We start from the raw sequence: 21,983 nt of genomic DNA on the forward strand, positions 1-21,983 counted from the left end.
AGTCCTGGAGTGTAGTCAGGCAGGCTCATCTCTGGCCTCAAGAAGGAAGTACTGCTTTAGTACTACCTCTGCATCATATCTTATCAGGATGCAGGTCGTCGGACTCCAAACCCAGCAATAGTGACTGCTGCTCTAGAGGTGCTATGTAGGTGCCAGACGTAGGTCCTTATGAGAGTGAACTCAGTTCTATCATTGCACTATGGAAGAGGTTCAGTGACAAATAGGGTGACCAGACAGCAAGTATGAACTATTGGGTTGGGGGTAGGGGGTAATAGGAGCCCATATAAGAAAAAGACCCCAAAATTGGGACTGTGCCTATAAAATTGGGACATCTGGTCACCCTAGTGACAAAGGACCCTGGAGCACAGTCCTGGCCACAAGAAATTTACTTATCACAAGGTAAGAACCCTGTGTGACCAGCTGTACTGCCCAGCTGTGCAATAGTTTGGGTTATAGCAACTCCTATCAGGGCATATTAAGTACAGTTTTATGCCCTTTTGTCACACACTAGGATAACATTTAATCTCCTCCTACATGTAGCACTTTGGTTGTTTTGGTTAAAATTAATTAAAATTCACACTGGGAGGGCAGATGGATAACGTAAGGTCTGCTCATCCTGTCTCGTCTCCTTGTTCACCCATAGATGGTAGCAGAAATCTCCTGCCCTAGAATTTCAGAGCTGCCCAGGTTTACGTCCTACTCTACTGTAGCATTGAAGGCTAGTTCCTTCAAAATCTAAAATCAGCAGGTGCAATTTTCAGGCAAGCAGTCTGACTGAAATTTGTAGCAGACTCTGAACTGTAGGGATATATCAGTGTTGAGCAGTAGCAGTAAGAGTTCCAGAACCAGTTCAGGTTTCAGAGTAGCAGCCGTGTTAGTCTGTATTTGCAAAAAGAAAAGGAGTACTTGTGGCACCTTAGAGACTAACAAATTTATTTGAGCATAAGCTTTTGTGAGCTACAGCTCACTTCATTGTATGCATTTGGTGGAAAATACAGTGGGGAGATTTATATACACACACAGAGAACATGAAACAATGGGTTTTATCATACACACTGTAAGGAGAATGATCACTTAAGATGAGCCATCACCAGCAGCGGGGGGGCGGGGGGAGGAAAACCTTTCATGGTGACAAGCAAGGTAGGCTATTTCCAGCAGTTAACAAGAACATCTGAGGAACAGTGGGGGGTGGGGTGGGGTGGGGTGGGGTGGGAGAAATAACATGGGGAAATAGTTTTACTTTGTGTAATGACTCATCCATTCCCAGTCTCTATTCAAGCCTAAGTTAATTGTATCCAGTTTGCAAATTAATTCCAATTCAGCAGTCTCTCGTTGGAGTCTGTTTTTGAAGTTTTTTTGTTGAAGGATAGCCACCCTCAGGTCTGTAATCGAATGACCGGAAAGACTGAAGTGTTCTCCGACTGGTTTTTGAATGTTATAATTCTTGATGTCTGATTTGTGTCCATTTATTAAGAATCAAAGAATTTAAGTGTTCTGGAAAAAGTGATTACTTTTGGTGGTGTTGCATTATGTATAATCCTATAGTTACAATAGGATGAAATTTTGCACCCATGTTGGTGAGAGGTATAACAGATAAAGGGGCATAGAACAAAAACTTGGAGTAATAGCATAGAGCTAACTCATAGGAAGACTATGAGTCTAAAGACAAAAATCTGTTTCAGCTGAAGATCTGTGCTTATCCAAATTGAATATGCTCTTTAGAAATGATAATCATGTTGTATTTTCAGGCGGGATGTGTTACAGATTGCAACAGACTTCCTCTGTTTACATATTGAGCGCTAGGCACTGAACCATGACATTTCTAGACTTTATTGACCGGTAGGTCACATTTTAGCTTTCTAAAACTCAGGTATTTACATTGCAGACATCTCTTACAACCTGTTACATTTGTTATAAGCAAATGCTACAAATCCCTACATGCTGCAGTTTGTGATTTCATTTTTTACACACTGATAATTGTCATCTTCATGTTAACATGCTCTAGAAAGGCAGTGTTCCCATTGCAATCACCATATGGGGCTTTGACTTTTTTACATTTTGCCTGATATATGTAGGTTTCTAACTGCAAGAATTATTCATTCCAGCATCCCCAGATTCAAAAGGAGTCACAATATAGCAAGTATTTATGCTGTGATGACCAATGGACTCTACAGCAGTGGATAACAGGAATCAGAATTGCCAAGGTGAGAATAAAGACAATTTTCTTCTCTCCCCCATGTCCCAACTCCCTCAACTAACTGGCTGTCATCAAGGCTCAGTGCATCCAGTAAGTGGCTTGATCCTAGCTTCTGTAACTGCCACTGTTTCTTGCTGTGGGATGACATCAAATAGACATCCTTCAGGCTTCCCCGTTGCCCCTTTACAAAGTGCTTTGACCCATACGGTGCTATAGTATTATTTTAAGCACTTATCTTGCATTGAGTGGATCCTAGGGCAGAATCCCATTGAAATCAATAGGGTGCAGGGATCAATAGACTCTGTGCAGGTGCAGGAATTCTCCCTGGCATGTCCCAGTACAGATTCAGGCTCACTGTTTGTAGAAATAGCTGCTTTCTAACAAAATTTGGGAAAGGGTTCAAAAAAATGCAGCTCACAGCAAATGTGTGTTTGGACATGCAGACAGTTGCATTGACTCTGCTCCAGGATTAAAGGTGCGCTTTATTTCCCCAGTATGGCAAGATACTGTATGATAACTACAAACGTGCAGTACAGAGGGCCAGCTTGGCCTCTGGATGGGCAAACCTGGCGACTGTGAAACCAGCTGTCACTGCAGGATCATCCTTGACAGGTATTTACACTGTTGGACATGATTAAACCTTAGGCAAGAGTGCTGAGGATTTTCTGTCCCATAAGCTTAGTAATAAGACTTTTTGTTCTGGCCCGCAATTGTAACCCTTAGCTATGAGATACTGCTACAGGAAATAAATTCACATCTTTGAACATAAGTCACCCAGAGCAGAATAGAGTTTACATGCATTCCTGGCACATTGAATAGAAGGCTTTTTTCGTGGCTTCCATATATAGGTTTCCCTTCACTATGTCTCATCTTGACTAAATGTCCAAGATCCTGTAGTCTCTCATTCAGAGAAAGACATGTTCATCATCTCTACACTGTCACTCTTGGAACGTTTGCTCCAGTGGGCTTTTCTGAGGATGATGCTGTGGTCACTCCAAGAAGTGATCAGGACAGCAGTGAGCCACTCTATCTAAAAATCAGAATGAGATAAGGAAGAGAACACTATTTCCATCACAACGTGGGACAAGAGGCCCCAGTCTTTAGCAAACTCATCTTCACTACAGCACGGTCACAAGGGGGGAGCGTGGGGGTAATTTCTAAATTTACATCTGTTAGTAGATCTGTTGCTTTCTGTTGCCCATTTATAACTGTAGAGCAGCATTTCCCAGACTGTGGAGGGCTCAGGGGATTGTGAGGGTACAAAGGGTCACAAGACATTAAAAGTGTGTTTGGGGGGGAGGGGGGTGTGGAGACAAAATGCAAGAAAGCCAGAATATGTTCCAGCTGAAGTAGCTCCTGTCCCAGGGAGCTGGCTGGGCTCGGCTTTCCATGCTGGGCATTGTGATCCCATGCACCAAGGACGAGGTCACAGTGCCACTCAGATTTGGCCTGGCTGCCCTGCTGTCAGAGAGGCAGGGCCCCTGTGTACCGGGGCCAGGTCACAATGCCTCAAGTGGGGAAAATTGAGGTTAGCTGTCCCTATGGGCCAGGAGCGACTGCTGCAGGGGGGGGCAGGGGGGTATCACTCTGCAATTCACACACACATGGACCTGCCACCCCTTAGTGGCAGCACCCAACCACCCTTCCTCCTGGGCTTCCCACTCCCCACACCCATCTTTGTGCTTTTAATTTTCCTCAAAATACCCAAACCAAAGCAAAAAAACCCAAAAAACAAGCCAACCTCTGACTCCTGGGGATCTCATTGACATAGGTGAGCCCCCCAAAGCTGGAGGGTGTACCCTGAAGAATTTTGCTGAAGAGGCATAACAGGGTATGACAATAATAGTTACCTGCATAACTATTTTTACTTCACACATTTGAAATATATTTTGTTACGAAAAGTGTTCTGGGCCCCTTTAAATAATTAAGATACCCAATGCCTTTAAAACTAGTTAAAATCAAATTAAACAAACTGTCCCCACCCCACAAGTATTGTCACCTTCCACATTCCCCCATCACAAAACTAACTAACTAAATAAAATCATCCCACTCCAGAATTCTCCAGATACCTTCCCCAGACCTTACCTGCCCTCGCCCCAAATGCCTTGGGGGAGCAGCATGCCTGGAAAAGTTCAGGTTCCTGGCGACCAGCAAAGGGACTGAGTTCCAAAGTCAAAGGGAACTCCCTGCCAGCTGCTCCATTTGAGAGGCATAGGACGGCTTCTGGAGGGGTGGCGGATTGACTCAGGTTTGATGTTGTGATGGGGAGCGACTGACTTCAGTAGGTTTCCACACAAGTGCAGGAATCCATGCTAGCAGATCCCAGAACAGGAGCAGGGCTTACTTGAGCATATGCACGTCTATAATTTTGACCATTGACAAGAATCTAGGCATAGGTCATAATAGGTGATCACACAACACACTGCGTGTCTCTCACAGCAGAAGGATAGCTGTCTTCTAGACCAGTGGTTTTGAAACTACAGGTTGTGAGCCATTACTGGGTTGCAGAATGTAAGGCACTGGGTCACTCGCGACTCTGGTCAGCACTGCTGACCAGACCATTAAAAGTCCCATCAGAGGTGCTGCATGGCTAAGGCAGGCTAATTCTTAACTGTTCTGACACCGCACTGTGCCCTGGAAGCGGCAAGCATCAGGTTCGGCTACTAGGCAGGGGGGCTGCAGGGCTCCACATACTGCCCCCGCCCCGAGCACTGGCTCCACACTCCCATTGGCCAAGAACCAGCCAATGGGAGCTGGGGGAGGGAGGCGATGCCTGCAGGCGAGAGCCGCACGGAGCCGCTTGCATGCCTCCACCTAGGAGACAGACCTGCTGCTGGCCGCTTCTGGGCACAGCATGGTCCATGGTGCCAGGGCAGGAAGGAAGCCTTCCTTAGCACCACCACTGCGCCGCTGACCGGGAGCCACCCAAAGTAAGCCCGCACCGCAACCCCGTGCCCCAACCCCCTGCCCCAGCCTTGAGCCCCCACCCCCAACCTGGATCCCATTCTTGCACTCCAAATCCCTCATCCCTGGCCCCATTCGAGCCTGCACCCCCAGCCCAGAGCCCTGACCTCCTTTTGCACCCCAACTCCCTACCCCAGCCCAGAGCCCCTTCCTGCACCCCAAACCCCTCATCCCTGGCCCCACTCCAAAGCCTGTACCCCCAGCCCAGAGCTCTGACCCCCTCCTGCACCCCAACCTCCTGCCCTAGCCCAGAGCCCCCTCCCACACTCAGGACCCCTCATTCCCGGCTCCACCCTGGAGCCCTCACCCTTGCACCCCAACCCCCTGCTCCAGCCTTGAGCCCCTCCCACACTCCAAACCGATCATCCCCAGCTCCATTGGGTCACAGGCATCAACAATTTTCTTCAACTGGGTCACCACAAAAGAAGTTTGAAAACCACAGTTCTAGACTATACATGGAACCTTAATGTGTGTGAGGGGGAGAAGCTTTGATAATTTTAAATTATGATCAGTAGGAGCCAGGGGTACTCAGGGATTTTAAATCATGGGAGGGGGTTTTTATATTTATATGGATGTGTGTATGCAAATTATATACACAAACAAACACACAGTGGAACACAATCAAAATACAAATGATCTACAATGCTGATACTGATTAATTTCATACATTATAACATGTTCAAAAATAGAATAGAAGCAGTAAATCAAGCTAACACTTCTACTGCCTATTAATTTGAAAGAATGGCTCATATTAAATGGTCTATACCTGTTGAAAGATGTTATTAACTGATATCACTGTAGACTTACTGATTGACGGTTATTAACATTCTAGTGCAGGTAGTTTATTGGAACTATACATACACTCTGCTAGCATCTATCACACGAGGCCAGTGGTCCCCAACACGGTGCCCGTGGGTGCCATGGCGCCTGCCGGGGCATTTATGTGTGCCCGCCTACAGAGACAAGGGAGCGCGCCCACCTATGGACAATCCGGCACTGAGGAGTGCGGCCGCTGAACAACCAGCCGCCGAAATGCCGCCCAGAAACAGCAACGCCAAGAAGCGTCGCTGCTGAAATGCCACCATTTTGGTGGCTGGTCGTCCGGCGCCCGCCACACTCTCTTCTGGAAACATGAATATGTTATTGCAACAGAGAGGTTGGGGACCACTGCACTAGCCCAACATAAAATACAGCTAATTAGATGTGGCCAGACCTTAGTCTCCCCCCGCCCCCCTTCCTTTTTATCATTTGGAATGTCTAACAATGAGCAGCTGCTGGCTGACATTCTAAAATGCGGCTGAATATTTTTTCAAACTGCCATTAACAATATTGGCTGGAATTAATAGCAGCACTCTACAATCCTGCACTAACACGAGAGGGAGTTTTGTTTAATCAGCCTCAATAACCGCTGAAGCATTGCTCAGATGGCAGGTGGAGCTTCCTGTTCTCACATCTCATTTGTAGCATGTATGGTGATCAGAAAGCTGTGGCCAACAGTTGAGGTATCTGCAAACACCCAAACTGTAGAGTCTGTGGTTTTTTAAGGGTCCTTTGTGCCAAAGTAATATCATGCAATATGTTGTTTTCATCTCTGTCTTGCTACATTAATCTTCATATGGTTGAACACACAGTGTATAGTTTTGCCAGTACATCAGGGTGTTCAAAAGACCACGGCTGCTGCTGTTCCCTGTGCAAGAGGCCTGTTGCTATACAGGACATTTTGTATTCTATTTTGGACAAAAATTTGCCAATTTAAAAAACTGTTGATAATTTTGTTTGAACATTGGAAAGACTATAAAACAAAATTAAAGAGAAGACAGCATGGAATTACTCTGGATTTTCACTGGTGTCCTTCTGTATAGCAGGTTGGGGATCAAGTGCCAAATGGTGCCCTTAAGTCTTGTGCCATTTGGAAAATAGAGACAGAGCCATTAATGCCAGGAGGCATTGGCAGCTATTCCCTGACTTCCTGATTATATCATTTTGCCAGACATGTCCAGTGTGTGGAGAGGGCCAGGATACAGTGCCCTACATCTATCCACCCTCTCCCCTTCTAGGTTCAGTAGGACTGGAGATTAAAACATTTTTGACCAGACTGACCCAAAAGCTCTCACTGTTTATGAATTGTTCTTCAGTGCCGTTCACGGAAAGACTACACACACCAAGTAGGGAAAATGTGTCCCCCCAGCTAAGCAGCTGGATTATGGATACCAGCTGCTCCACCAATCTCTCTGCAGGGTGCTTGCACCCACTGACTTGTACCTAGTGGCCCACATGATTGATTGTATCTGCTTATGGAAGCTCCTTGTTGAATTTCTAACAAATATTGAATATAGTGCCCATAATCAGCATGGCACGTGGAATTAAGTAGATTTATTTCAATGAATACATAAAAGCAGAGACCACACGCCAAGTTCTACCCTGACTTGCCTCATGTGTAGCCTTAGTGAAGTCAATGGCACAGCAGAGTTTGGTCTTGCTTCTCTGTTTGTTAAAGCTGTGTGATCTGTAAATCTTCTAATCAAGTCCTTTACTGTTAATACTTGGAACTTTGCACATCATATTCATAGCACCTATTTCAGAGGTGGGCAAACTACGGCCCACGGGACCGTCCTGCCCAGCCCCTCCCGGCCAGAGTGGCTAGTCCGCGCCCCCTCCTCCCCTGTAGCTATGCCGCTTGCGCCTGCCTACCTCCCAGGCTTTCCAATAAGCCTGTCCTGCCACCGGCATAGTAAGGGGGTGGCAGGAGGGGAGGCTGGATAAGGGGCAGGAGGTCCAGTGGGGCAGTCAGGGGATGGGGGCGGTTGGATGGAGTGGAGGTTTGGGGCGGAGTGGTCAGGAGACAGGGAGTGGGGGGGGTTGGATAAGGGGTGGGGTCCCGGGGGGAGGACAGAGAGCAGGGGGGTTTGGATAGGGGGTGGGGGCCCTGGGGGGGCAGTTAGGGACAGGGGTCCCAGAAGGAGGCAGTCAGGGGACAAGGGGGGGGGTTGATGGGTCAGGGGTCCCGGGGGGCATGTCAGGGGTTGGGGGTGTGGATAGGGGTTGGGGCAGTCAGGGGACAGGGAACAGGGGGGTTGCATAGGGGGTGGGGTCCCGGGGGGGCGGTTAGGAGACAAGGAGCAGGGGGTGTTGGATGGGTCTGGGGTTCTGAGAGGGGCAGTCAGGGGGCAGACTGCTTGGGAGGCACAGCCTTCCTTACCCGGTCCTCCATATCGTTTCGCAACCCCGATGCGGCCTTCGGGTCAAAAAGTTTGCCCATCCCTGACCTATTTGCTAAATGGACAAATGCAGCAATTTTATTTGCACATGCCAGGACTAAAAACATCTGTGCTCAGACATGTATTGCAGGATATTCAGTGCTCATTAAAACCCTGATCCAAGAAGCACTTGAGCACAAGTATTCTCACTGACTGTTCCTGTGGTTAAAGTGACACACATTTAACTGCTCTGTAGGTCTTACAATGGCTGTTAGATAAATTATGGCCAGCTAGTTACATGGTTTCAGTTAGGAAAGAAATCACAGTTCAGTGCTTTCTGATGCAGAAATAACTATCATAGGGCAGGGGTTCTCAACCTTTTTCTTTCTGAGGCCCCCCACCAACATGCTATAAAAAGTCCACAGCCCACCTTTGCCACAACAACTGTTTTTCTGCATATAAAAGCCAGGGCCAGTGTTAGGGGGTAGCAAGCAGGGCAATTGCCTGGGGCCCCACGCCACAGGGATCCCCGAGAAGCTAAGTTGCTCAGGCTTCAGCCCCAGGTGGCAGGGCTCAAGCCCTGGGCTTCTGCCCCACATAGCAGGACTTCGGCTTTCTGCCCTGGGCCCCACCTACACTAATATTGGCTCTGCTTTGCGGACCCCCTGGAACCTGCTTGTGGCCCCGGACCCCTGAATGCATCCGATGAAGTGAGCTGTAGCTCACGAAAGCTTATGCTAAAATAAATGTGTTAGTCTCTAAGGTGCCACAAGTACTCCTTTTCTTTTTGCAGATACAGACTAACACAGCTGCTACTCTGAAACCTGTCATTGTCATAGAGTATCATGTAGACTTTCTAGAAGATTTAGAGCCTGCGAATCCACAACTACATTTAACTTCAATGGGAGCACTTCTGAGAATCACGTCCTTATTTTCCAGTCAGTTTTCTGTGCCTTTCATTGTTAGAGACTCTGCTGTAGTAATAGCAGTGACTGATGTTTCTCGTGATGTAAGCACAGGATATGGAAATTTTAGATCGTATCTTATTTCTTCAACTAAAAATGTAATCCATAAAGATGCTATAACTCTGAAAGGCCTTTCTTCCATCTTCATTGGGTCTCAGCATAGTACATTACACTAAGAAAACTAGACCATTTATTGAGGTCCAGAAATTTATGCATCAGATATCAAGGAGGTATGTCTACTTCTTTCACATGTTGCAGTTTCCAAAGGCCCCAGATTAAACTGGAGAGTTCGTTTAATCCATCCTAGACTATATAGTTTGTTTTTTCTAGTAACCACAAGCTCTGTATTGTCATCATTCGGTTTAGCAACACTGACATTTATACACAGTCCCTTACACAACACTGATAGCATGCAAAACTCTTCCAGGGTTTTAATTTAGTCAGCTAGCAAACATTTACTACTCTACAGTGTATTCAGTTTCACAAGCCTCCCATAACTCCCTCCTAGAGAAAATACAAAGATTCAGAGCTATGAACTAAGTTAATAATGAAAAATAGGGCTGTCAAGCAATTAAAAAAATGTACTGCGATTAATCGTGGTGTTAAACAACAATAGAATACCAATTATTTTAAATATTTGTGAATATTTACTACATTTTCAAATAGATTAATTTCAGTTACAACATGGAATACAAAGTCTACAGTGCTCACTTTATATTTATTTTTAATTACAAATATTTGCACTGTAAAAACTAAAAAAATGTATTTTTCAGTTCACCTCATACAAGAACTGTAGTGCAATTTCTTTATTACGAAAATTGAACTTACTAAGGTAGAATTATGTACAAAAAACGTGCACTCAAAAATAAAACAATGTAAAACTTTAGAGCCTAGAAGTCCACTCAGTCCTACTTCTTGGTCAGCCAATTTACTCAGACAATCAAGGTTGGTTACAATTTGAAGGAAATAATGCTGCCTGCTTTTTGTTTACAATGTCAAGTGAAAGTGAGAACAGGCATTCGCATGGCACTGTTGTAGCTGGTGTTGGAAGATATTTATGTGCCAGATGCGCTAAAGATTCATATGTCCCTTCATGCTTCAATGACCATTCCAGAGGACATACTTCCATGGTGATGATGGGTTCTGCTTGATAACAATCCAAAGCAGTGCGGACTGACTCATGTTCATTTTCATCGTCTGAGTCAGATGCCACAAGCAGAAGGTTGATTTTCTTTTTTGGTTGTTTGGTTTCTGTAGCTTCCGCATCAAAGTGTTGCTTTTCTAAAAGCATTCGCCACACCTCGTCCCTCTCAGATTTTGGATGGCACTTCAGATTCTTAAACCTTGGTTCGAGTGTTGTAGCTGTTTTTAGAAATCTCACATTGGTACCTTCTTTGCATTTTGTCAAATCTACTGTGAAAGTGTTCTTAAACGAACATGTGCTGGGTCATCATCTGAGACAACTATAACATGAAATATATGCAGAATGCGGGTAAAACAGAGCAGGAGACATACAATTCTCCCCCCAAGGAGTACAGTCACAAATTTAATTGACGCATTTTTTTTAACGAGCATCATCAGCATGGAAGCATGTCCTCTGGAACGGTAGGCGAAGCATGGAAGGGGCATACGAATGTTTAGCATATCTGGCATGTAAATACCTTGCAACGCCTGCAACAAAAGTGTCATGCGAATGCCTGTTCTCACTTTCAGGTGACACTGTAAATAAGAAGCAGGCAGCATTATCTCCCATCAATGTAAACAAACTTGTTTGTCTTAGCAATTGGCAGAATAAGAAGTAGGGCTGAGTGAACTTGTAGGCACTAAAGCTTTACACTGGTTTAGTTCTTGAGTGCAGTTATGTAACCAAAAAAAAAATCTGCATTTGTAAATTACACTTTCACGATAAAGAGATTGCACTTCAGTATTTGTATGAGGTGAATTGAAAAATACTCTCTTTTGTTTATCATTTTTACAGTGCAAATATTTGTAAACAAAAATAATAATATAAAGTGAGCACTGTGCACTTTGTATTCTGTATTGTAATTAGAAAAGGAGTACTTGTGACACCTTAGAGACTAACAAGTTTATTTGAGCATAAGCTTTCGTGAACTACAGCTCACTTCATCAGATGCATGTATTTTTGCATCCGATGAAGTGAGCTGTAGCTCACGAAAGCTTATGCTCAAATACACTTGTTAGTCTCTAAGGTGCCACAAGTACTCCTTTTCTTTTTGCGGATACAGACTAACACGGCTGCTACACTGAAACCTGTGTTGTAATTGAAATCAATATTGAAAATGTAGAAAAACATCAAAAATATTTAATAAATGTCAATTGGTATTGTATGGTTATAAGTGTGATTAATTTTTTTTAATTGCGATTAATTTTTTTTTAGTTAATTGTGTGAGTTAACTGTGATTAATTGACAGCTAATGTCAACTAATTTAAAGGGATGACCCCATCCATAATATCCTAAGACCTCAAATCTGACAGCCTTTTCCATATAGAATGATTATACTTTTGTCTTTAAACTTAAGCAAGCTCCATTTAAAAAAAATCCAGGAAAAAATGTATTGTTGTACAGTTAAATTCTCAAACTAAACACTACTAAAAGCGTTAGCAAAATTTTACACTGTAATTAAGAATTTAACCAATGAAAGGTCAGAAAATACCATCCTTAACTCTACCCACATGCCACCCTGGCTTAACCTGAAGCCCAAAGACCTTCTTCCCTAGTTCTATGCCATCCTAACTCGGCCCCTTTCCACCAGTCAAATCCAGAGACCCTCATGCTTCCATCACCTTTTGAGACACTGATAATTCCACTCTGATAATCCTTGCAATACTGTTTCCTTTAGGATTGCCAGTTGCACTTAAGGGTAAAATGTGTATGGTCATTGATTTGACGAAATGGTTTCACTTGTTTTTCACAGCAAGTCAATCAGAACTGAATAAAAAAGTGGAAAACAAGCAAAAGGCAATGTTGTAACTCTGCATGGTCCTTTTTGATGAAGTAAAATCCATGACAGTTCAATTACTGTCTTGAGAATTCTAGTTCTTTGTACCCTGCTGGAAAACAAACAGTTTTTTTTGTTAATTCTTATTCTTCATTGCTTGAGTTCTGATTAATTCTGCACATTCAATACACCTGCGTTTTCCTTCCTCTTTTTGAGACATAACAGGTACTGTTCAAGCAAATGGACAGATTCTCCAGAGCATACCTCCTGCCAGCTTGGAGGCCCAGAAACACAATGAGATGACAAAGGTACAAACCAGAGGTTTCTGTTGGGGCACTACAGCTAAATTTCACCTCACACACTCTCTGTCCCTTCAAAGCACTAGAGCATTAAGGGGTAGTGTGTTGGTTTTGCCATTTGGGGAGGTGGATGGCTGACTCCTCCTGTTTCAGTTAACTCTTTCAGAGCCAGGATGGGGTACACAGTCCATTACAAATACTAAGCTCTTAAGACAGCATTTTAAATCAGCTGATCTCAAGGTGCTTTACGAAGGAGGTCAGTATAACTATCCCCATTTTAAAAAAACATTCTTTAACTGACCACAGGGGTTGTTAGGCACTCCTACTAAAAGCGCTGTGCTCACAGTTTCTACCAGCCTGGGACTGAAGGCCCAAACTCAAGTCTTGAACTTCACACCATGGTAGCTCATTGCTCTAGAACAAAGCACAGAGCTGACTACAATCTATCTTCCAATTAATATATTTCATTTGTGTTTATTTCTGCCCACCATCTCTGTACAGCTGGGACTGAGAATGTGTAGTGGGCTTGTGTGTTCATCCTAGGAAATGATTCCACAGATTTACAAGAATAGATGTTAAAGCACTTTCTGCTTAGGTAGGGCACTTGTAAATGTTAACAGCTAGCAGCTGTCACCTAAAAATATGGAGAGAATATGTTCAGATTTTGCCCAGGGGGCTTTACTGATCCTTAGCATGTGACCTAGTAATCACATTTTGAATGAAAGTTCACCTAATATTCTGCCAAAGCAAACACAGGCCTAATGAACTGCTAACCTTTATTTTATTTTTCTTAACATTGCTGATGGATGCTTCGCCTTTTTCCCTTAAAAAAAAGTGATCAAAGCCGTTGTATGACTGTTACATTTGTGGCTGAGTGTGACTAGAGCTTAATGGGTTGTGGGGTTTTTTTGCCATATTTTTGTTATGAGAGAAAGTGGAGGAAAGGTATATGTTACTGGCACAAATGCAGAAGAATGTACAGGGGCAGACTATCCCTAGCCCTAGTTTTGATGCAGGAGGGGCAAAATTAGTCTTCCCCTTTTTGCACCCCATATAGACCATGGACTGCTACCAACTGTGTGCTTCCAAGGGCACATACTGCCCTTCACATCAGCTTGCAAAGTTAGCCAACCACACCAAGGGCAGCACAATGCAGCATTCCAAGCATTCCCTGGATTCTAAGAGGGATTGTAACTCCAGAGTTACAATGCACCCTTGAGTATCATGCTCCACCTGTTGAGGGCTGTCGTGACTAAATGTCACTATCCATTGGCGACATGTAGCTTCCTTGTTATTTTAACATTAGCTAAAAATATAGTAGCAACGACTCAAGAAGGTAATATAAAATATTATGTAAAGGAAGAAAGCAAAAAAAAAATCCACACTTGCTTTTTATGCCATAAAATCATAGCAAATTTGAATAGATGAGTCTGCCATGAGCTTTAACACAACTAATTTAATTAATTTGTAGCTACTAGGATTGACTTTGTGCTTAATTTTCAATCAAACTTCAGCTGGACTTTTCGTTTAGTGTAATGACCTTCTGCCACAGAGAACTGAATTGCAAGCTTCTCCTAGCATTACAGAATATCTGTAGCACACAGAAAGTTATATTATATGGGAAAGCCCACCCTGCAGACAAATATAAAATTTTGCTGAACCACAGATGACTTCCATTGTGCAAATTTAGTTTGTTGTTCCCTTTAACTTCTGGGGATAAACACACACAATTGAGATTTTTAAAAAAATCTTATGTTTTCAGGGAAGGGCAGCTGGTTGGATCATCATGGAAGCTCCTTTACAGGTTTTACTAATTGAAACCACTGTGACATTGCAACACTATTCTTTGTGCTAGGCAGTGCTCAAAGGGGCTCTATTAATGTTCTAAACAGGTATTTTGCAGTGAGAATGCAGCTTTCAAAGATTCATGGGCCGCTGTGGGAAAGGAAACCAAAATATCCTTGGTGCTGAGCATCTGGCCCAAAGGACCCCAACCCACTCTGTAGTTTACACACCACATTTTTCTCCTATCAGCACTACACACCCAAGGTTCCTCCTGCATCACTATGAAATAAATCATCCTTGTTTTGTTGACCTCTGTCAATTTCCACCGGAATACTGTCACCTGAAGGGAGATAATGCACTTCAGGGACCAAGCACATCTGTGCACAAGCATCGAAGTGCATAATGAGGACCCCACAGATGAGGCCATAGTATAAGGCTTCATTTGAAGGTCAGCCACTAACTGCTCACTGTGATTTCTAGGATGGGGAGTCCTGGTTAGACCATTTGAGTTCTGTGTTCTGTTGCAACAAGGAGTTAATTCTGTGACAGTGAGAAATAGTGAAATCAGCTTATGCATTTCCATACCAATTCAAATGATGTCACTTCGCAACATTAGTTCATAAATAGTCTTACTATAATACCAATCACCAAAACTCTGTTGTTTTATTTATTAAAGGATAAGAAACCCAAAGATGTTAATGGCTGCTGTTCAGTGCAGCCAACCAGCCAGCCGCAGACATACCAGAATAAACGGGCCACAATAAAGCCACCACCGCCTCAGAGGCGATCTTCAGCTGTGAGCTCTACACCTCTTCTACCTGTCCAACCCAAACGCGGAAGTGGAGTTTTCACATCAGATCCACTCACTTTTCCAGCACCACCACCACCTGAAATGACAGAGGATTTGCCACCACCGCCACCTGAATTCTGTGAAGATCCTCCAGATTTTGTGCCCCCTCCACCACCCACCTGTAGCAGCAGCAGTGAAGACCTGCTACCACCCCCTCCACCTCCACCTCCTCAGGCCTCTGTCTCCAATAAGCCACTACCTGTGACAAAGAAAGCTGTGCCACTTCCTCCAAAAAGACAAGCGAACACTGAGCAGACAGAAGAACCAAAGTCAACGGGGCTGCCTCCAGCTGGAGGTGGAAGTGGACAGCCAGATCTCATGTCTGATCTGATGAAAGCCCTACAGAAGAAAAGGGGCAACACATCTTGAAATCTATGGGACAGACTGACTTTAAACCACAGCTCTCATTGTGGGGATGTCCTGGAAGGATTGTGCTGGAACAGGAAGTGCATGCCGGTGGGGATAGCTCTACCACAACTTGAGATGGGGTACTGGGCACTCCCTCTTCACTGAGCCCGCACCCCTAGCTGAGTTGAGAGGTTGGGCCCAAACCCTTGTCCCTCACTCCACTATGGATGGCTAGGGTTGGTGGCAGCAGTACTAGCCTAGATTAGTGCCTTCACTTGGTGAGTGAAGGTACTGCCTCTGTGCTGGGATTAGAGCTGGTTGAAAAGGGCCAATTTTTCATGGGAAATTTTTTTCATTTTTTTTCTATATTGACCATTTTTTGTTTTCAATTTCTGGGTTTTAATCAAAAATATGGAAAATTTCCACAAAATAATTTTTTTCACCTAAGGTTTTCAGTTTGGTCAAAAACATTTTTCAATTTTATAATTTGGACAAAAGTTTTTTTAATTAAAAATTTTCAACTAGCTCTGTCTAGGATACAGTATGGATAAGGCTTTTGGCAGCCCCTTATTCGCACCCTTGCACACTCATGCCTTGCCATCAACAGTCTGCCACTTTGACATTTACTGAAATGGTTTAAATTCGAATGTCCCCATATAAAACTAAAATTACTTTGGTCAGCTATGACAGCTGTTGTTTATAAACTTCATTTATCTGTTTAATTTTTAGACTAAATCCTTTTAAGGTAACTATTTGTCATTTTTTCATTTGGTTAACAATTTTTGTCTTAAACTATATCTAAAAATATTCCTCTCATAAAGACATTCAAATTATCTTGTACTTATATATGATTCTGTCTCCTTCTACACACGTGTCCTCATTTGTGCTTCTCGTAATTCTCTCTTGGTCACTTAAGGTGCATTCATTATTAATCCCCAAATAAAAATCTCTTTTATTTTATGTCTGCACAAACAGTGTCAAAGTTAATGAACATGGATCTTTACTGGCATCTGGTATCTCATTCAATTTAAAATATTTTAAGACATCATCTTTGGTATCTCGTGGGCTCTTCCTGTTTTCTTCTTCCTCCTCTTATGAAAGACTCTGTCATTAATATGCTTTTGCATTTTCAGTATTTGAAAAACAGGAAAATAAATTGGAGTCAATTCATTCTTAGTATAGAATCAATAACTGGAATTACACTAGGAAAGGGTTCAGTGCATCAAAGAACTGAACTAATGAGGGCTACAAGGACATCAATATATAACAACTGATCTCCTCTTGCCCATATAGGAAGGGGTATTTGGCTACCTCCACCTCACTGTGCCAGACTCCCTGCGATCACACGGAGTACTCTCCAGGTTTCGTGCTTGGGTGATTGGCCAAGGAGAAGTCCACCAACCCCACAAGGAGTCTGCAGGATATTCTGCTTTATTAACTTTACAGCAGAAATGCCTTCTGAAGTGGGATTCCCCAGCCTGTGTCTGCCTCTGAAGTACCTGACAGTAGAGTGTCATTTTATGGAGAGTAATTAGGGAGGGATGGAGAATTAGCTGTGTGCACTCTTTTGGCATAAAAACCCCTCTCAAAACACACCATGCCTTTCTGAGATCTGATTTTTATATCAAATGGTTTTTATTCTTTTAAAAACTATTCAACTGTTATCAAAATAAAGCATAATACAGCGTATCACTGAAGTTGTTAATATTTCACAGCAAGTTGGTGCTTCTCTGAACACATGAGGATGACAGACTATTACACAGCTTTTCTGGTGTCCACTGTTCTCAGAGCAATGCTCAGACTATTGCCCCATTTCCTCAACTCCTCACTCAATGTATTATAGCACAAGGAATTTTTATATGCAACACACTTTACATTTGTAATTGTGATTGCAAACATTCAACAACTTATGTTCTAAAAGTGAAAGGTGAATTTTCTTCAAAATACAAAGGCAAACTTAAAAGAAAACTCCAGGGATTAGTTATAATGCCTTGGGCGTTTAGCCATTTTTTTACTATATGTTTATATCTTTAATGAATTTAAGAACTTTAACTGTTTCAAAATCTCTATTTCATGATCAGAGTTGCTGTTTTAATGATGTACTAATGAGGTACCAAATTGATGATGTAAAGTAAGAATGAAAGCATCTGATCTTCCAAGAATAAGCATTAGAAATCAGAATTTTGTAAATAAAAACATTTTTAAAAGTTTTTTTTAAAATTCCTAATCCTTCCTTATATAACTAATCTGCATTTCTAATACACCTGTCACCATTTTATCTAGGTGCCATATACAATACTAAGGATATTTTGGTCTGAAAAGAAAATTAACATTCCTCCCCATTATAATCCACTAACTCAAATGGTATCAGGTCTTGGCCGTAGTCTTCCAAGAGTAATGTTGCTGGGATGTTTTGCTACTCCATCAGTGAAAGAAAGCCTGCTTCGAAAAATTAATCTTCCATTGGGCCTTAGAAGCAGAAAGGGATAAGGGAGAATTCCACACCTTAGGGTCTCCCGTTAAAAACATCCAACTTGAGCCTCCATGTCACCCTGACAACTATCAATCACAGTATTTCTACCTCCCCACTCACCCTTAAATCACATCTATGATGGAAAGTGGAGGAAGAGAGAACTTCTGAAATGGCAGAGGCCAAGCTAAGAGCTTTAAAGAGTACAGCACGTTGCACAATGTTGGTGCTTAAACTGCAATAATTTATGGCCATGAAACACATCTGGAATCAGATAGGGAGCTCAGGGTGTAGAGCACTGTGTAATGCTCTCTCCTTGGTATACCTTACCTACAAAGCACCCCTGATGTGGAGCGTCAAGACACTTGTAGATTCCATATGGCTTTCAGGCACTCCAATGCTCCAGTGATGCAAGATATACAACTCATGTGGCAGAGATATAACCCAGAAATTAATGTATTAGTCATCACGAACAGCCTCATATCTTGTCATAGCTAGGTAAAAATTGAAGAAAGTATTTTTGATCACTGCTGCTATGTGGGTATTCATAAGAAGCAAAGAGAGTAACAGGGCCTGAAGACAGTGCAACAGCTTAACAAAAGGGAGTCTATAGAATGAGATTGTAACTCTTGCCAATACCTCAAAATGCTTCCTCTTCCTACCAGCATGACCTCTGCCTTACTAGGGTTGAGCTTCAGCCAGGAACAGTTCATGCAGATTCCAGTTTCTCTCAAACACTGGGACAGTTTGAAAACAGCAGTGTCTGTATTTGGTGAGAGATAAAAAGTGCAGTATCCCCAACAGAAGGAAGGCATTGCAACTCATAGCTTCTCACAATCTCGCTGAGTGCTCTAATGTAAAGTGATTGTCGTTAAAAAGTCAACGTTTGCCAACAGCTATCACAAAGTTGTATCTAAGATTGCCAGTCTGGAGTGAGTATATGTGGAATGAAAGAGGTGATAAGGTTGGGTCTGCTGGAACCAATGGGTAAACTCCTAGGGAAGAGACGTAGCTGCCCATGACACCGCTGGGATTGATCCAAGAAGAATAAGTGAAGCCAGCTTTGAGGGTTCTGTTCATTCCTGCAAGATGGGCCAGCGGCACCTCAGGATTAACGATCAAAAACTGATACTACATGTAAGTATTAGAATAGATGCTTGGCTTCTGTCAGGATCAACTGTTGTTTTATCAGTGAAAGTCAGGGTATGTTGGAGCAACTGGCCACCATCTTGATGGAAAAACTGATTATTTTGCTCATGCTTTCACCATCAAACTGTGAAGGTGGACAGTCCATGTATGAGTATTACCAAAAGATATATTTATGACATACATCATGTTTGGTGATCACTCCTGTGTAGTTATGCATAGGACCTGACATCAATGGGTTTTGGATCAGGCCCATAGGGAGACAATTCCTTAGGTATTACATGAGATTTTTCCTTTAACCATAAACCATGTACAATGTAGAATTCATCTTTGCTCTTACTAACAAGAGTTAAAGTTTGTACAGTGCTTTGAAGATGAAAGCAGTGCATTGTATGTTTACTATAATACCATGCGGTAGAGATGTTTTGAGGACAGAATTGTCTGCCCTACACATAAGAGACAGTGATTAGATATTTTGGCTCAAACCAAACCAGAATTTTCCCTTTCAACTAATTCAAAGAGCAAGGCCCAAAGTTACATAGTTGTCCTATTTATCTTCGACACAAAAAAGTTTATCCTTAACCATTCTGGTTGGGCTGGCAGAACCGGGTTTTTCAAATCCCACTGCACTATGGCTTTTGTTGCCGTAATTATTTGGAGCATATGTCCTTGTCAATGATTCAACAAGAGAAGGTTCCCTTTGAGGACCCACTGCTAAAGGGTCCTCAAAGAGAACACACTCAGTAGATTCGTAGATACTAAGGTCAGAAGGGACCATTCTGATCATCTAGTCCGACCTGCACAACGCAGGCCACAGAATCTCACCCACCCACTCCTATGAAAAACCTCACCTATGTCTGAGCTATTGAAGTCCTCAAATTGTGGTTTAAAGACTTCAAGGAGCAGAGAATTCTCCCTCAAGTGACCCGTGCCCCATGCTACAGAGGAAGGCGAAAAACCTCCAGGCCCTCTTCCAATCTGCCCTGGAGAAAAATTCCTTCCCGACCCCAAATATGGTGATCAGCTAAACCCTGAGCATATGGGCAAGATTCACCAGCCACATACTACAGAAAATTCTTTCCTGCGTAACTCAGATCCCATCCACCTAATATCCCATCTCAGGGGATTAGGCCTATTTACCCTGAATATTTAAAGATCAATTACTTACCAAAATCCCATTATCCCATCATACCATCTCCTCCATAAACTTATCGAGTAGAATCTTAAAGCCAGATAGATTTTTTTCTCCCACTGCTTCCCTTGGAAGGCTATTCCAAAACTTCACTCCTCTGATAGTTAGAAACCTTCATCTAATTTCAAGTCTAAACTTCCTGGTGGCCAGTTTATACCCATTTATTTTTGTGTCCACATTGGTGCTGAGCTTAAATAATTCCTCTCCCTCTCCTGTATTTATCCCTCTGATATATTTATAGAGAGCAATCATATCTCCTCTCAACCTTCTTTTAGTTAGGCTAAACAAGCCAAGCTCCTTAAGTATCCTTTCATAAGACAAGTTTTCCATTCCTCGGATCATCTTAGCAGCCCCTCTCTGTACCTGCTCCAGTTTGAATTCATCCTTTTTAAACATGGGAGACCAGAACTGCACACAGTATTCCAGGTGAGGTCTCACCAGTGCCTTGTATAACGGTACTAAAACCTCCTTATCCCTACTGGAAATACCTCTCCTGATGCATCCCAAAACTGCATTAGCTTTTTTCACAGCCATATCACATTGGCAGCTCATAGTCATCCGATGATCAACCAATACTCCAAGGTCCTTCTCCTCTTCCGTTACTTCTAATTGATGCATCCCCAGCTTATAACTAAAATTCTTGTTATTAATCCCTAAATGCATAACCTTACACTTCTCACTATTAAATTTCATCCTATTACTATTACTCCAGTTTAAAAAGAAAAGGAGTACTTGTGGCACCTTAGAGATTAACAAATTTATTAGAGCATAAGCTTTCGTGAGCTACAGCTCATAGCTCACGAAAGCTTATGCTCTAATAAATTTGTTAGTCTCTAAGGTGCCACAAGTACTCCTTTTCTTTTTGCGAATACAGACTAACACGGCTGCTACTCTGAATCCAGTTTAAAAGGTCATCCAGATCCTCCTGTATAATATCCCAGTCCTTCTCTAAATTGGTAATATCTCCCAGCTTTGTATCATCGGCAAACTTTATTAGCACACTCCCACTTTTTGTGCCGAGGTCAGTAATAAAAAGATTAAATAAGATTGGTCCCAAAACTAATCCCTGAGGAACTCCACTGGTAACTCCCTCCAGCCTGACAGTTCGCCTTTCAGTAGGACCCGTTGTAGTCTCCCCTTTAACCAATTCCTTATCCACCTTTTGATGTTCATAATGATCCCCATCTTCTCCAATTTAACTAATAATTCCCCATGTGGTACGGTATCAGACGCCTTACTGAAATCTAGGTAAATTAGGTCCACTGTGTTTCCTTTGTCTAAAAAATCTGTTACTTTCTCAAAGAAGGAGATCGGGTTGGTTTGGCACGATCTACCTTTTGTAAAACCATGTTGTATTTTGTCCCGTTTACCATTGACCTCAATGTCCTTAACCAATTTCTCCTTCAAAATTTTTTCCAGGACCTTCATACTACAGATGTCAAACTAACTGGCCTGTAGTTACCCGGATCACTTTTTTTTTTTCCTTTCTTAAAAATAGGAACTATATTAGCAATTCTCCAATCATTCGGTACAACTCCTGAGTTTACAGATTCATTAAAAATTCTTGCTAATGGGCTTGCAATTTCAGGTGCCAATTCCTTTAATATTTT

At 42.7% G+C, this 21,983-nt stretch overlaps 1 protein-coding gene across 1 annotated transcript in view; it reads left to right on the forward strand.

Annotated features, from left to right (window-relative positions):
* The window catches only part of LOC119850409 (amyloid beta precursor protein binding family B member 1 interacting protein), a 111,434-nt gene extending 94,183 nt beyond the window's left edge, over nucleotides 1-17,251 (forward strand). The window contains exons 11-14 of the mRNA XM_038388324.2: nucleotides 2,106-2,204; nucleotides 2,692-2,809; nucleotides 12,500-12,591; nucleotides 15,044-17,251. Of these exons, the coding sequence (XP_038244252.1) occupies nucleotides 2,106-2,204; nucleotides 2,692-2,809; nucleotides 12,500-12,591; nucleotides 15,044-15,586 (852 nt within the window). The 3' untranslated portion in view covers nucleotides 15,587-17,251. The remainder of the gene's footprint in view (nucleotides 1-2,105; nucleotides 2,205-2,691; nucleotides 2,810-12,499; nucleotides 12,592-15,043) is intronic.
* Nucleotides 17,252-21,983: the final 4,732 nt, after the last annotated feature.

The sequence above is a fragment of the Dermochelys coriacea genome, chromosome 2 (genome assembly GCF_009764565.3).
Source record: "Dermochelys coriacea isolate rDerCor1 chromosome 2, rDerCor1.pri.v4, whole genome shotgun sequence".
Classification (NCBI taxonomy): Eukaryota; Metazoa; Chordata; order Testudines; family Dermochelyidae; genus Dermochelys; species Dermochelys coriacea.